This window comes from Dermacentor variabilis, chromosome 2, assembly GCF_050947875.1.
Source record: "Dermacentor variabilis isolate Ectoservices chromosome 2, ASM5094787v1, whole genome shotgun sequence".
Lineage (NCBI taxonomy): Eukaryota > Metazoa > Arthropoda > Arachnida > Ixodida > Ixodidae > Dermacentor > Dermacentor variabilis.
Genome location: NC_134569.1, coordinates 37,348,176 through 37,365,276, shown reverse-complemented (window position 1 = coordinate 37,365,276; position 17,101 = coordinate 37,348,176). Strand labels below are relative to the sequence as shown.

Below are 17,101 nucleotides of genomic sequence, written 5' to 3'. Positions count from 1 at the left end.
TGTCACTTCTTGTGTCCCGTACTTTCGCTGGGCTTTAAAGAAGTTCTGAAGGTGGGCATTTTTTTTTCATTTTTCAGCATGCTGGTTCGTTTCTTGCCACCATTAAGTGCAGAGTAACACTAGAGCAACGACACAGCAGACGGCACGCAGATGCGACCTGAGTTGAGCGTTGTAATTGTAATGTGTAATCCCTTGTTCACGTCTCCTTGCACGTCGTAGCAATTGCAGATAGTACTCAGGAGCGAAATTTTCCGACGAGCTCTATACATCGTTTCAAATAAAGCTTTGTGGATAACTCTGTGGGAGGATAGGTGAGAAAATCGGGTCAAATGGCCGTTGCGAATTCTGTGAAGAAACAGCTGTTAATTGCCATCGTCACTCACCGTAGAGATTGACCGTGCCTGTGGTCTCTCCAAGCTTGTTCTTGGCGACGCAGCGGTACTCCCCGTAGTCGTCTGGCTTGAGCCGGTGTACGACGAGTTGCATGCGAACCTTGTACATGGCGTGCTGCATGGTGACCACAGAGTACTTGACGTTCTGGTGTATCATGCGGTCCGCGCCACGGGTCCAGTAGGTGACCAATCTTGGGTGCGACTCCAGGTTGCAGTCCAGGGTCACGTCCGAGTCGATGCTCGCGCCGACGAGCCGATTCGGGGTCCAGATCAAGGGCGCGACTAAAAAGACATAGGCAAAGTGCATACTGAAGCATCGTTATTTTGACGTGGCAGTGACTCTCCTCTCCACGTTCCATTTCAAGCTATATCGAGTCTACTTTCCTTCATCAAAGAAAAAAAAAGCGAGCAGCAACATGAAAGGGTGCCACGTTTAGCAGCTTGACGGGGCCACTGCCCCCCATGAGGACACATTAAGAATGGCTAGTTTAGCTTAATTTCTTTTAAAATAGCGCTTGGTATTGAAAGTATCGATCCGCTTAACCTCATGGTTCGTGCATATAGTAAAGGTCGTTGGCTCCAAAACACGCTTGTCATGTTTTTTCGAAAGGGCATCAGTTAGAGAAGCACCAACATGCGGCTTATCCTATTGCAGCTCAAAACTCTGCGTTTCAAATTTTCTGGGGACAAAAGAATGTATGGCAGGTGTAATGGAAAACATCACGGAACATGCTGCCAGTGCAACTGAACAAAAGGACAGAGAAAGAAGCAGATGCTACATTGATTTCACGAGGGAAGGCTTCAATACAGAGCAGGTTCCAAGTGCATGCTCGATTTTCCTCCCTTTATTAGTGTTTCCGACTGCGAGTCGAACATTTGTGTATGAATAAGCTACCACTCCAGCATTGGTCCCACGTAATACGGCTTTTTCTGTCTTTTTTTGTTCTTTTGTCAGTGTAGTAGCTTTCATTTGCGCTTTCTGGCGATGAAATAGGTAGTCGTTCTGTATAACGATGTAAGATATTATGGAACACAGCTTTTTAATCTGAAATTGACGTACGGACTTAACGAGTAAGACATCTTCGTGGGATTTGGGTTGGACGAATCCTACGCTGGCACATCGAGATAGAGGCTTGGGTTAACAACGCTACCTGATTGTGATTAAACGAACGAGACTTCGTTACTATTTCCCAGTGAAAACTTGAAGTCCGGCATTGTTTAACCGAGGCTAATTGTAATTAAATTAAATATACAGAAACTTAATGTAAAATATCCTTTCTATAGGGCTGAAGTACTTGCTGAGCAAGTTAGGATGAGTCAGCCTCCCACATGCAGGTGAGCTGACTCATTTCGACCTATTCTCATTTACGTGATCTCGGCACCTAACTTGTCGTCTGAAAAACCGACTCGATACGCTTTTGTTGGGCTCTTGTCGACTCTACAACGACTGTCTCAGCCTTTCTTTTACTAATGCTAATAACTTTCAAACACTTTAAACGGATATCAAGAGTACTCTATATAGATACCTTTTTTTCCATACTCATACACCGTACTCACAGCTGACTTCGAGGATGATCCGCTTGCTGACCGAAGGCACCACACCGTTGGAGGCGATGCACAGGTAGGCGCTCATGTGCCGGCGGGATACCTTCGTGATGTTCAGCCAAGTGTCTTTCACATACAATACTGTAGATCGGACAGGATTACACGATCGTTAAGAGAACTGTAGTCATACAGAATAAGCTTATCGCTTTAAAAGAGTAAAACTTTGCGCCAGTTGGTGATGCACATTTGACTACAGTAAAACGCAAAATAGACGGGACAAGTTTGACACAATGCACACACCGAGAACGTAAAGAGGTCCCGGACTTGTCTATTGTTGAAAAGTGGGACCATTTCATACACAAACATCGCAGCATTTCTTTTTATTATTCTCCAGCTTTGCAAAGGATAGTCTTGCATGTTGAAGTTCGTATTAGGCCCACAATGCTGCCAGTACTTCCCATATGTCCTAGTGGAATATCCACCAGGTGCACAGCTTAAAAGGAAAGAAAGAAGGAAAAAAGAAGGAAGGACTGCTGACACTGCCTCTCACCCGGACATTTTAGCGAACTTCTGTATAGCTTTATTTTTTGCGCTGTTATTAGGCACGTGAAGCAAGAAAAAATGCACTAATGTCGTGTAAAAGCTTCCTTCAGATAAGTTACCTGTAGCCTTTCGTTACAACGTCTGCTTTGCGTACTAATTAGGAAGGTTGTCGGGATATGATACTATAGCGTAGTATTTTCAGTTAAAGTTCGCCCGCATAATTTCAAGTTGTCTTGACGACTGAGATGGTTCCTTGAACTCGAAGTGTGCACATTCCGTCTACGCCAGTAGAACTTGCTTTCAGACACAAGAAACTTAAAGCGACAGAAACAGATACGAGGAGTCAATACGTGGAACATTCTGGCATATAACATAACAAACGCCCCTATGGGAGGCTTATTTGCAAGATGTAAGATACATGAAACAAATGTGTCTAATGAAATAAAAAAGATGAGCGGTAACGGTCCTTGTTAGTCTTTTTCTCTTTCTTCGTTCTTTTGATTTTGCTCGCTTTGTCTTTAGCATGCTGTTATCGCTAAGGTCGCCATTCTCGCACAACAACGGGTATTCATATTTAGCCGAATAAGGCCCGACCTTTCGAGGGAAATATAGAAGGGAATGGCTTCACAAAGGATTGGTTTCCGCATTTCGATGGAGGCGAAATGCGAAAACACCCGTGCACTTAGATTTAGGTGCACGTTAAAGAACCCCAGGTGGTCAAAATTTCCGGAGTCCTCCACTACGACGTGCCTCATAATCAGAAAGTGGTTTTGGCACGTAAAACCCCATAATTTAATTTTTTTAAAGTATTGGTTTGCCAAGGCTGGCTGCGTGACGTAATGCTCGCTTCTACTTTATTTCCTTCGTCTATGGCAGAGCATGACAAACACACTGTGGTCGACTAAGCCGCTTTTACTGGTTGTCTAGCAAACGCTGGCCGGTAGTGCTGTTCCGGAAATCGTCAAATTCCGCCATATTGTCGACTTTAACTTGTCCGCCCTGAATGGCTCAGAACGCCAAAATGGCTGAATAAGGCGACAACGAGGCGGTTAACACATGGGGCACACCCCGGGTCTTAGGGGAGCAAAGTTTGCGCGCTTTGGTTCCGGTCGAAGCAGCAGCGAACGGAGCGAGGATGGTTAAACATCTCCGAAGGGCCTAAGCATTCTCTCGTCACGCGAGGCATCTCTGACCTTTCCTAGATGCATCGAGCGCGATGTGCTGGGCGTCCTCTCTGCGCCACGTGATATCCGGTTCCGGTGTCCCGTTCGCGATGCAGCGCAGCGCCACGTCGCCGCCTTCAGTCACTTCCGTGCTGTCGCTCGTCAGGTTGTTGTCGATTTTGGGCGGCACTGCAAGAGAGCCATGTTGAAAATCTCTGCCACGCTGGGTTCACTGTAAGCGTAGCTTCTTATAGATACGACGTTATGTTCAGTCTGATGGTGTCCACAGGGGTCACATACAAAGCTTCCCGGAAGTATGAAACCTTGCGATACTGCTCCGAAAACAAATGAGAAATGTGGTGTCTGCTTAATGGTCTACACCGACTGGCGGCTGTGGATACAGACGCGACCTGGCAGGTCACAAATACCTGGCCCTGCAACTTTTTTGTCGAACACAGCTCAAAACGATTAATCGAAAACACTGGCAAGAACTTACGACGCACTTGCGCTGTTGCTTTTTGATGTGTGGAGTCGCATATCGATTCTTGTTAGTTTGACTCTTTCGCGGTAGCACTTTTTTTGTTCTCGTGGCCAACACTGCGTTTCCGTAGGGCTGCTCCGATCGTCAAATGCAGAATCACCCGTACGTGCGCGCCGCAAATGTGCCGGATTTTATTGTTTTGTCATATACGATGTTCGGCTTACATACTTTGCCATGTAAGACGAGAATCAATCTATCTCAAAAGAGCTTCATCGAAGTGAAACAAGGTAAGAATGCTCTTTTAATACGATTATCTTTATTCCCGAATGTAGGCTTCATTCGCATACTTTCATTTGATCCTCACTTATCATTCGTAAAAAAATAATAAGATTTCTAGTTTCAAGAACGACTGAAAGTGATGAGTTAGTAAGCATTCGTGATATTACAACGCAGGCGTGAAAACATTAACACAAATAGGAATGAACAGGATAATTGTCGTCCTGTTCGTTCTTGGTTGTATCCGTGTTTGGACGCCGGCCTTTCAGTAGCATGAATGCCAGTGTCAACTTTTGAAAGTGTAAGAGAGCTACAGTTATCGTATGCGCTAACAATGTACAGGTTCTGCATTTACCACTGCCTCGAACCTTGCAAGGAATGTCTCTACGGATATTTTCTGCACCATACAAATTTTTAAATAAATAAGCTAAAGCGCAGCGAACTTGGCATTTTATAAAAGAGTTAGTAGGCGAGGTCGACATACTTTGCCGCTAAGGACGTGAGGCTCAGTGGACTAATTAACAAATATTCAATAACTGACTCTTTTTGTATGTCTTGGCGACATTTGTTTATATGGCAAATTTAGATAGAATGAGCAAAACGAGAACAAGGTAAAAGCGGGAGCCAACGTTCTGGCAAGTCGGCTTGTCTTTTTCAAGGCGACAAGCCCACTTGTCCGAAAGCCTACTTTCCCGTGTTTCCCCTAAATTTAGAGGCAGCCACATTTCAGTGCATCCTCATCTATTTTTTTTTAAACCTTGAAAGTCGTGCCCAATTCCAGACATAGGTAATCAAATTTAACAATAACCCGCCGTGGTTGCTGAGTGGCTATGGTGTTAGGCTGCTGAGCACGAGGTCGCGGGATCGAATCCCGGCCACGGCGGCCGCATTTCGATGGGGGCGAATTGCGAAAACACCCGTGGTACTTAGATTTAGGTGCACGTTAAAGAACCCCAGGTGGTCTAAATTTCCGGAGTCCTCCACTACGGCGTGCCTCATAATCGGAAAGTGGTTTTGGTACGTAAAACCCCATAAGTTAATTTTAAATTTAACAATAAATCGAGGAAATATCGGAAAAGAGCGTGCCAAGAGCGCAGGAAAGACGGGCAAGTGCGAGTAATTTTGAAACTGAACTTATCGGGGCCGGTCGTGGCAGCTACTGATACGGCACGCTTTGCCTGGCAAACCTGTGCTGCTGTGTGGCGTGTCAGTATTTCCCGCGACATGCTTGCCTTCAAACTTCGCCCCACACTTCTTTACGAGGCGTTTTTGTCAGACGAAGCAGAGGGACGCGCTCGGTTTCGATATTGACTCGATTGAGCTTTGAAATTCGATGATGAATATTACGAATTAGGTCCCATTTTCAAGAATAAGAAAATGGGGGTGTTTTAAAGTGTGTCGGCCTATACATTTGCCATGTTAGTTGAAATACTGTTTTGCGAATTAGTCTGCTGACGCTGACGTTATTAGCGCCAAAGTATGTCCACCTCGCCTAGGAGCTCATCTACAAAAACATCACGTTCGCTGCGCTTACAGCAATTTTATAAAAAAATCTGTATGGTCTAACAAGAAACGCCCTGTTTAGACAGGTCGAAAGGCGCACTAACCCACTACGTTGAGGTATCCGACCTGGGACTTCATGGGCGACGTGTTGATCTGGCACATGTAGGCGCCCCGGTCGCGCTCTTGCACGTCGTGGATGTGCAGGTGCCAGGTGCGGTGGTCGTTGTGCGTCACCTTGAAGCGGGAGTTGTGCGTGATCACGTGCTTGGCGAGTGTCAGCAGCGTGAACTTCTCCACGAACATCCAGGCCACCTGCGGAGTCAACGAATCTGTCATGTTGGGTAGAAGTCACATATTAATTCGCAGTCGAGTACGAGCCAGGTGGATGTGGTTATGGTCGCAACGTTTTTTTTTTTTTTGGTCGGCTGGTAAATTGTTTTTCCCCCACAAATCTTGGAGGAGGTAATGAAGCTGGCATGGAGCCGCCATAGGAATTTAGGTGGCTGAATTAGAACCATTTACCGAAGCAAATGTCGTGCAAACATGGCCCCACAGTAGGGTTGAGGATTGGGCGAGTTCATGTTGCATTCTAAAACTGGTAAAGCGGAACATAGAAAGCTCATCAGCCCACAGCTCATCAGCCCAGAAAGCCGCGAGGGATCTTGTAAAGTACTTGAAGGTGACAGATCTGTCGGCCAAGCTCTAGAAACGGAGTGCCTTATTTAATGGTCGTATGAAATCCGGTCTTTGTCATAATCTTCCTTTCTCACCCCCACTTGTCTCCCCACGTGTACAGTAATAAATTCGACGTAGTCTAGTTAACCACCCTGCCTTAAACGGTAAAGGGAATAAAACGTGAAAGAAGGAGGGAATGAATAAAAAGTAGATGGGAAAAATGACCACTTGTCAACGCGATGCATCGCGTTACGACTTTCAGAGTTGGTCGCCCAATTCATAAGTTCTTAGTATTGGCGCAGTGCAGTTGAGATCTTGAGTGCTGAACTCGATCTAGAACACTGTCCCAGGACGCTTTCCTCCGCCAAGGGACGACCGTTTAGTTATTCAAGCGCAGTCACGAGCACTTTTCTTTCTACACTGTAACGGGGACATTCACACTTCATGGCACCTTCTTTAACGATGACAACCATCAGCGTGTAAAGAACGTGTCACGAAGTGTCCATATGCAGTGCTAAGCGTGCGATTGTTTGACTCTACGTGCCTGATTTCTCATTGAGCAAGGCACTGGGACCTTGTTCTCGCACATCTCAGCTGCAGAAGGCCACAGAGTTGCTGCTGCGATCCCCCAAGGCAACCGGACTGAGCGACCGTCTGCGACACAGTGCTTTCATTACGTCTTCCACTCCAGCGCACATAAACACTGGACTTTCTCTCCTTCTATTAATATCTCGCTCTACTTTTTTTCTCCCAGCACCACAGAGTAGCCAACCAGGCTCAGTCCTGGTTAACGTCCTCGCCTTGCCATTTATTCTTTTCTACTCTATCTATTGGACGCCTCCACGCGGACCAGCAGTGGTGCTGCCACAGATGCGGTCTGTGCAAAGAGCTGTGCTTGAGCATGTTTATCTTGCGTTTTAAACTCATGTTCTTCACTCCTGTCTGTCTCGTAGTGAGACATAATTACTGCCATGTAATCATAGAGAATATAATTTGCTTTTTTGGCAGCTAGGCTGTACAACATACTCGTTATAGTGTGGGATTACCGGTGCGCAGCAAGAGTATTTCAGGTCAGTCAGAGATTATCGCGGCGCGCATATCATGTGCAGGCAAGATTCGCGTATCAGAGAAACATTCTCTTTCTTACTATTCACGCGACATATTGTTTTCAAATCTGTAATTCCGGTTAAGGGACAAATAATGCGATCTTTCTTTGCGGCAATTTAAAGTCACATTACTGCGAAGAAATGGGCCTAGAGTCAGCGAAAGATGTTCTACAATTTTGAAAAATTCAACAGTTTCATATTTAACATCGAGAGCAAAGCGAAGATAATATTAGTAAAGCTTCGAGTGTGTTAGTTTCATGAGCCTTAGACAGTTACATTAGCATACGCCAAAGAGGGTGAAGGCGAAAGCCTGCGTGCTCAAGAGACATTAATTAAATTACTTGACATTCTCGTTCGAGTGCATTGTTACTTCTTATAACTTGTTTTCTGCCACCAAAGGTCGTGGGTTCGAGTGCCTTAATTGACGCTACCTTAATTAACCACGCCGTAACACCAAAGGTCGTGGGTTCGACTTCCACAAAAGCTCGAGGGTTCCACTACCACCGAAGGTAGTCGGTTCAAATGCCTTAATTAACTCTATATTATTTAATTATGCCCTAATAAACTTCGACCTAACACCGAAGGTCGTGGGTTCGACTTCCACAAAAGCTAGAGGGTTCGACTGCAACTGAATGTCGTGGATTTGAGTGACTGGATTAACTCTATCTTAATTAACTGCGCATTTTCCTGGCATGATGAGCGGTAATATCGGAGCCAGCTGCGGAAGAAGACGAACGCGCGAGCAGTGGCACAAGCGCGTGTCTGCGAGACGCAAGCTCACATGGCTCTGTAGCGCACGCCGCGTTTTCCAGACCACCGGGGCTATGAGCCACTTAAGGCTTTCGCCTTAATGATTTCTTGCTGGGATATTTGGCGAAACGTCGCTACGCGAAAGTTATGCGCGAAGAAAGACACCTACAGAATTAAAAGGATGAACAAGACAAAGGCCGATCACCAGCAACTATTTGACTATGCTTTGAATATCTCCTAGAAACAGTTCACAATACAACAAGGGCATCCTCATATTCGTAAAGCTGTCAGAACTGCGCAAGCGCTTGTTGAATTGCAAACATTGTGTTGGTGTAAACTAAAGTAAAATAGTTGATAGTGACATTATTCTTGTCTGTACTTTTTCGTGCGAGTCCATTCGCGACTTACATCCGTGTACGTTAATCACATGTCGTCCAACTTATTATTTTTGCGCAAAGCGGGATAAGATGTGATTTGCGCAAATGCCCTTACACTCAGTTGCGCACACCGCAGCCTACTCACTGTAGTGAGCTGTCGTTGCCTGACCGTTCAGAACTTTTCTGTGCGGCTCTGAACACTGTGAATGACGTTGGAGACTTGGAGCACGCCATAAGTTCGCTGTAGCGGACGACACAACTTTGTGTCGAGCGTAAAAAAAGGAGGCTAGAGTATCAATAACGCAAACCAACTAAAGGCGTCGCATGTGGTGCGAAGAGGCGATTAATAAAGCGAAGAAAAAGAAACTGAAGTAACCCGGGAAGGGGGGGGGGGGGGCTACATGCCGACAACATCCTGTTTATACGTATGTGGGATCTAGAACCAAGCTCTCAAAAATTCTTTGGTCCTCACTTCTTCGACAGAGCGTTGGCGGTAAATTTTGCTCGAGACAATAGAAGCGCACAAAAAGAAAAGCAGTTGAGCTGGAGAGCAGTATCAACAGAACAAGGCGAAACAAGGGCGGAGTGCTTACCCTGTTACCCGTAACTTGCTCGCGCTATAGCCGGCTGCTCATACACTATACATATCACGCTCTTCACTCAAAAGCGAGGCGCCCGCTCAGTTTTCTCATGGGATCAACAACCGTCAAAGAGCGGAGGATACCGTGTTTTTGAAAAACGATCTCGGGCAAATGCCCACATATATTACGAGCGGCGCGTGTGCACGTCAGCCGAGACCTTGCTCGCCACCCCTCTCCTTCTCTCCTTCCAACGAGAGAGAGAGAGAGAGAGAGAGAGAGAGACGACGGAGACACAATCGCCGCGCAAGTCGCAAAAAGAACAGCAGCGGCAGCTAAAGGGGCGAGAATTCCGCGCTTAAAAGAAGTTGAACACGGAGGACATTGCTTCATTCCTTGATTGTAAAAAACGACTGACGCCCATTTTCTTCTTTATTTCTCTCCCTCTCGCTGCCTCTTAGTCGCGTCTTTGCATCGCATACGGCGGCGGGCGAACAGCGTCTTCGAGCTGGGGTCGGTCCATTATTACAACACTTTGGAGCCACGCAGGTCGCGTCTGAGGATGTGCCCCGAGGGGCGTGGTGAGATTTATGCCGTCTTGTTTTCGGCGTCTCGGCTCGAGGGGAGCAAAAGAAAAAGTTCAGGCCAGGGAAGACACGTGATCTGTTATCCAGTACCGTAAAATTTCAGTTTGTGATGAGCCCGCCTTTAGATATATATATGTTACGCTCGGCATTGCGAGAGAGTCGAGAACGACGCCGTGGCGTAACGCGCCACTCGCTGCGTGCTGCAAGTAACATGGCTCCTCGTGCACCGCGCTCTCATGAATACAAAGAGGCAACCCGCTTTCTTTGTGTCTGTCCGCGGGATCCTGCGAGGAGGCAAGGAATCTGAATTGAATTCTGGAGTCTTGCGTGCCAAAACCACGATTTGGTTATGAGGCACGCCATAGTGGGAGTCTCCGGATTAATTTTGGCCACTAGGGGATCTTTAACGTGCCCCCAATGCACAGGACACGGGCACCGGTGCATTTCGCCCCCATCGAAATGCGGCCGCCGCGGCCGGGATTTGATTTCGCGACCTCGTGCATAGCAGCGCAACACCGTAGCCGCTAAGCCACCGCGGCGTATGGGCAAGGAATATGTGTGCGTAGATTACCAATTGCGGCAATCTAAGAGATAGGCGTTAACAGTGCTGTACGTAATCTTCCCAATGCGTACGATTTACTGTATTCATATTGCTTTTATTTACTTTTCGTGTATTCTATTCCTTTCTACCAATGGCAGCCAGGCAAATCTGGCACATCTCAGGTCAATTTCCCTGCTTTTCCTTCATTTTTAAAATGTCATTTATGCAATATAACGGCATTAATAGTTACTGCCGTTATCCATACAGTGTCTAGCTACTAGTGTGTATAAATCTTTGCCACTATAAGTGCTTAAGTTTGACGTGTGATCTGTTGTCACCGTATATGCAGTCTATGTACGTCCGCGTGAAACGTAAAAAGTCACCCAAATCTGCATATAAGGGGCATAATAATAATAATATTTGGGGTTTTACGTGCCAAAACCACTTTCTGATTATGAGGCACGCCGTAGTGGAGGACTCCGGAAATTTTGACCACCTGTGGTTCTTTAACGTGCACCTAAATCTAAGCACACGGGTGTTTTCGCATTTCGCCCCCATCGAAATGCGGCCGCCGTGGCCGGGATTCCATCCCGCGACCTCGTGCTCAGCAGCCCAACACCATAGCCACTGAGCAACCACGGCGGGTTATAAGGGGCAGTAGCGCCTGAACGCATATATCGTACATAACGTATTTTGTAGCGAGACTAAATTTATGGCATCGGGAGCCATGCAAGAAAGTTAGCTTGCGTGTCTGCACCGAACCAAGGCATCTCTGGACCAAATTTAGATATCTACACATGTCTAGAGACACACTCTCCGGGTCCGACCTCTCCTCTCTCTTCATTAAAATCTACTCTTCCTCCTCCTACGTATATGAACCGTGAGTCAAGCGGCATGATAATTGTTCATAAGTCCGCTATTTTCATAGCTTCTACAGCAATTTACGCTAAATATGATTCGGCCTATAACATAAACAGAAAGGACATCGCTTTCGAAGAGTTATTCAGTCTTCCAATGTCCCTTAGAACACTATTATGCCCCAGTGAAAAGAAGAATGCGAAGAATAACAAGAAAGAAAGAAAGAAAGAAAGAAAGAAAGAAAGAAAGAAAGAAAGAGAGAGAATGAGACAGAGAGAGATAGAGAGAGCACTCATAGAGTGTTCGAAATAGCTGCCTCTCAATCTTTCTGCATTGAAATGCGGCTGTCCCGCTTCCGGGTAAAATCAACAAAATGCCTTCGTGAATTTTGCAGCCCTTACGCCCTTGGGTGCTGCGTGCAGGCCCATGGCAGACAAACGCCGAGCTATGCTGGCTCAGTAGCATGCATGCGGGCTGTTTACAAATCGCGATAATCGAAGCGGGAAACAGTCTACGTCCCGGCGACACCATTTCACGCGCCGACTGTTAAGGGACAGGGCACCGCGCGAGCGAGACTGCCGCGTCGCGTGCCTCGAGACGCGTTCCGCACCCGGGGTCCCTCGTTGCCCGACGGAAATCTGGCCGCGACGGCTTGCGCAGGATTTGACGGGACCGCGGTCGGGTCGAAAGCACGGCGCTGTCGCAGGGTGCGGCCATTCCTGCGCTACTCAGCCGAGTCGCCGCTTTCAACCCCGTATGCACTTTCTGGTTGGTGGATAGCAGCTCGTGGGCTGGTGGTCGTTCAGATGAGTCGTTCAGCTGTGACTGGCTTTTCATACGGAGTTCTTTTATACGCTGGAAGTCAGATTTGATGTGTCTATACAAACACGGGAAAAGCATCTTTCTTCCTCTCCCCCTACCACACCCCCTTATTTTCTCACTCTCGACAGTTCCAACATTGCAGCGTAATGTTTTCTTTGAAACACAGGGCGTGGATACATTGTAATCCCTTGGTGTGTGTGTGTGTGTGTGTGTGTGTGTGTGGTTGGAGGGCGGAAAGCCCGAAACACTTTTGCGTCGGATTTTCTGTGTTCCGTGCTGTTGCACAGACCTCGCACACCTGTACGCTCGCGCATGCACCAAACGCGTAGGTGCCCTGCACGCACTCACGCACGCACGCGCGCGCGTGACGGAACACATCTACTTTCGTGGCGTGCGTCGGCGCATGTATCCTGTTCGCGCACGGCCGTTGCTGCCACGCAACGTCGCATTTGTCTTCGTCAATACGGGCGCGCGTCCTATCGGCGATTCGTATACGGGCCTCGCATTTATGGATCTCCTCGTTTCCCGGGTGCGAAACGAAGAAGCACGTCGGAGGAAAAAGGCAGCGCCTCCCTATCCATCAGCGTGTCCTTCCAACCGCTGGCGTCGGTTTTCCAGGAGTAATTTCACCGTCGTTTTACCTGCCGTGATACTTTGCTACTTCTGCCCATTTTTGTTTTCGTCTATAATGTGCCTTCGCCTATAAGACTAGTTGGTTTTCTCATTCCTTTATTCTTTTTTTTTTCGTATTTTGCTTGAGTTCAGTGAATGCTTGGGATAGAAATGTTGCTCTGTTATGACTTCTGGATTGGGATTTCTCCGCACTTTTAAGTACGTTTATGCATTTGCTGAATTGAGAACGTATCTTCTGTGAGAAAACTGCTTTAAGAAGAAAACGTGTCTGAAAAGTATTGACGGCCAGAAAACAAAAAGGAAAACAAGTCCACTTTTGATGATGCGGAACGTTTGTATGTCATTAAAATTGTAGTTGCTGTAGGCATCGTTCTAGGCATGCTGCATTCTCTATCAACGCCGTCGCCTACAAGCAATGCGAAAGACCTGAAATGCTAAATGAGAACAACCAAGCAGCTGTAGTAAGTACTCACCTTAACAAAGTCCTAAAACTCGTTTCCCTTTAGATTACGATTTAATGTTCTCTTAGTCTACTCTTATATCTTCTTTTCTTCGACTACACGGCATGGCTACAATGCTTCTGGGATTGCCTTCGAAGCACGTGGTGCTTCGGTCACGATGTGCTTGGCAATAGAGACACCCGTCTGCTTGAGCGACGCTGCTGCATCAATAGCAAAGGCTTCGTATTACGTATTTAAGCGCTGTTGCTCCAGTCTACCAACGTGACGTCATTGCTCCCTGCTTCCCTGTTTTGCGGTTAGAGGCGATGACGGTACTCGGGCGCCACGTGCACTGCTCGCAATGCTTCGACAGTCGTGCGTTGTATATTGTTTTGCTATTGTAAGGGAACCATCTAATGACGGCTTTAATCTTTCGAGGCTTAACAGAGGCGATCCTCAAGAGGTACAAGTGGAGGGAATTTCCAAAGCTTTGAAACTCAGGGTCAGGGGACACCACTTTTTAGTACATTATTTTCATTTTTGTTCTGTTTCAGCTGATCGACGAGCAAAACAGTGAACGGAGAACTGACGGAAAAATAAGGAAAAAGGAAGATGGCGCTCACTCGACAAAAACATGGCTAAAGTCCTCAGGGACGACAGGATGTCGTGACGCCGCATCTATGTCTCTACCTCTAATTCTTCCGCCGGTTTGCGCAATTTGCGCATTCGTGGGGCGCTGAGTTTTGCGCGCGTGTTCCAAAAACGGTGCTTCTCCAAAGCAGCAGCTCAACACATTCGTGCCCATTGCGTTACATGCGGGAGCCAGACGGTCGGCCCCAAATGGCTGAGCCTGCGACAGCCATGATTATCTCTCGAACGTCACGCAAACTAACTTTTTTACCCGGATAAGAGGTGGGAGCAGAAAGCGAGGGACGGCGCCACTCTGGTTCGAATGACAGCCACACGAGGCTGATAAAGAGCTTACGCGATGCTTTCGGCGGCGCAAGTCCCGCCTCTTATGCTGATCAGTTCTTTGTGCGTGGGAGCATCCGTTCGCACGCCACAGCTTTTGTGGCCGCTCGTAAGCCGCTTAGCGGACGTTGCGTCCAAACAAGATGCAGCCGTCTCCCTGTCGTGGTGTCAGCAGGCGATGCTGCTGCCGTAGACAGATGAATTAGCTGTGAGAAGCGCGGTTGTTTTTAACGCGCCGCGAACGTTCCGTGGTCGCTCGTCGTGGCCCTGCCAAAGCGTTCGCCATTGTCGCTCGACGTTCGTGCCAGACAGTAAGCGCTGCCTTAGTGTTGACTTAGTGCGATATAATGAACGCGCTAATATCGCAAAAACGCCTCGCGCTTGCTTCACGTGTATCCTTTAGATAAGGCGACCAGGTTGTAATCGTTATGCGTGCTTTATTCGACGTGCTTTCTAAGTAATCATGGTTTTCCTTAAGAGCTCCCCTTCGCTGCTTTAAAGCAACCAAGCCTTGGAACCCTGTGTTGTATATGAATACAGGTCTCTTAATGAGCGTGAATTGGCGGTATTAAAAGAAAGTACTGGGTGGTTCTATTAACTTTGTCAAGTGCGAGACGTTATCACCATTAACACGGGAAGTATCTGGGGCGCGCACATTGTCAGCAGTACGTATAGCACAAGGGAGCTTAGCACACTTTTCACACCTGCTATGGTGGCGAAGTGGCTTTGGCGTTGCGCTACTACTAATACTAAGGGCGCGGGATGAAATACCGGCCGCGGCGGCCACATTTCGGTGGGGACGAAATGCGAAAATGCCCGTGTACCGTGCATTGGGCACATGTTAAAGAACTCAAGGTGGTCAAAATTAATCCTGAACCCCTTCTTATGGCATGCTTCATAATCATATTGTGACGGAGGCGAGATGTAGGCGAAGGATATATTCACAAAATATTTACAAAGAAAACTAGGGCAAGGGAAGATGTCTGATCCGGCCCACGTGCAAGCGACCTCATCGTCGTGTTTATCGCTCTGCCAAACCTCGCGTTCATTCATGTATCAATCGCTCCGTAAATATATCGTTCTTTTGGCACGCAAAGCCCAAGAATGTTTTTTTTTATAATTCCACGCAGACACCCAACATGTGGCTGAAGGGCGACAGTGAGCGGGTGTGCTGCTTTAGAGGTTACTGCGGCAAAGCTTAGTGAAACAGATGGATAGATTATAGGCCCAAAGTAAGTTCTGCTATGAAAGGCGGAGAGAGGGAGAAACGAAAAGGCAGGGAGGTTAACCAGGTTGCACCTGGTTTGCTACCCTACACTGATGGAAGGGGAAGTAAACAGAGAGGAAAAGGAGATGTTGAAGGAAAGGAATAATAAGTTATGCGAGCGCGCACACGCAAATCAGTGTTCACCATGCAATCAGAGGCGGTCGCACCTGCTAACTCTTACTTCTTTAGCGGAAAAATTAACAAAAGCAGGTTGAAACCTTTTCCTACACTAGCTTTTTCCAAAGTGAGCCATGCAACATTTATTCGTTTGGACTTCACAACGTATCGATATCGGTCACGGCGCATGCCAGTCGCCTTCCCATAATAGAAAGGAGAATTCACCAAGTTAGCAGTATACGGACTCCTGTTACTTTAACCCTTCTTGGCATATGACATCCAGCACGCACAAACTTGCAACGAACTATACGCGCTGCTTGCCTTTAACACTGTTGTCTCGTCTAAAATGCATTGTCTAGCTTGTATACAAAGCGATGATATACTCACCAAGCACTGAGGCCGTTATAAACGTTTCATATGACTGTCGATCGACCTCAACATATTCGCCCTCCATATTATTATTATTATTATTATTATTATTATTATTATTATTATTATTATTATTATTATTATTATTATATTCACCCTCCTGTTATTCCCGTCTTAATGATATGATTATTTCCCTCTCTTTCATTTGTCACCCTCTGCTCAAGGCTACGATAGCGGGCGAGTGCTTCATGCTTCGTGCCTTCTTATCGCCTCTCCATTCCTAATGGACCTTGCACGCTCAGAATATTGGAACGCAGGCGCAAGGCAGAGAATAGCTCACCCTGTAGTTGTTGAGGTTGTCGACGACGCAAGACAAGGTCACCTTTCGTCCAACAGGCACCGTTATGTTCTGTATGGGCTCTGCGAATAGCGGCTCGGCGTGGGGCGTTGCGCCAATTTCTGCTCGGGTCACCATCTCGGCAGCACCTGCGTTGCACGAACGACGGATAATAGCGAGGAACGGACGCAACGGGAAAAAAAGCTGTGAAGGTAGACTTATAGGAAACTGCTGCTGTACTATTTTTAATGCGATATCGCTACAGGCGGACCTCACCCACTTTGCGGGTAGTATCCGTCTCTGACCAAAAAAAATGTGGGCCATCTCGAAGGCAGTGTGGTCTAACACAGCGTCTCAAAGCGCTAGCTGTCGTGGGGAAGAATGCGAGAAAGTGCCACGCGATGCATGCGCCAGACGTTTCAAAGAGCAAATATAACACTACAGAAGCACGCGTGCGATCGCGTTGGTTAGGGCACTGGGCTTCTGTGCTGGAAAACAGACGGTCGAGCCCACCGCCGGTCGCGCATTTCTGCACAGGGAAATTAGGCAGGCTTCACCAACTTTGGCGGCATGCAACAGAAGAATCGAAATGTGTTGTGCGCACGCGATCTCGTCACAGTGTGCTCTAAATCGCAAGAGATACTAGGTACAGAAACGTCCCTTAGACAAATGAGAGTGGCCAAGGTCGCCCATGACACACGTGCCCGCTTCTTGTCCAGACTTCACGCAGATATTTTAAATATGTATTTCGGAAAAATAGCCGCATTTG

At 47.2% G+C, this 17,101-nt stretch overlaps 1 protein-coding gene across 4 annotated transcripts in view; it reads right to left on the bottom strand.

The window, feature by feature from the left end:
• Nucleotides 1-17,101, bottom strand: part of LOC142571633 (lachesin-like) — an 84,853-nt gene that overhangs the window by 2,580 nt on the left and 65,172 nt on the right. For 3 of the 4 annotated variants that reach the window (XM_075680142.1, XM_075680143.1, XM_075680144.1), the window contains 5 exons: nt 16,336-16,481; nt 6,008-6,215; nt 3,674-3,832; nt 1,950-2,078; nt 384-674 (listed from right to left, as the gene is read on the bottom strand). In XM_075680142.1, coding sequence (XP_075536257.1) covers nt 384-674; nt 1,950-2,078; nt 3,674-3,832; nt 6,008-6,215; nt 16,336-16,481 — 933 coding nt within the window. Of the gene's footprint in view, nt 1-383; nt 675-1,949; nt 2,079-3,673; nt 3,833-6,007; nt 6,216-9,404; nt 9,580-16,335; nt 16,482-17,101 lie in introns of those variants that run through there. The other variant, XM_075680145.1, reaches the window with a different exon arrangement.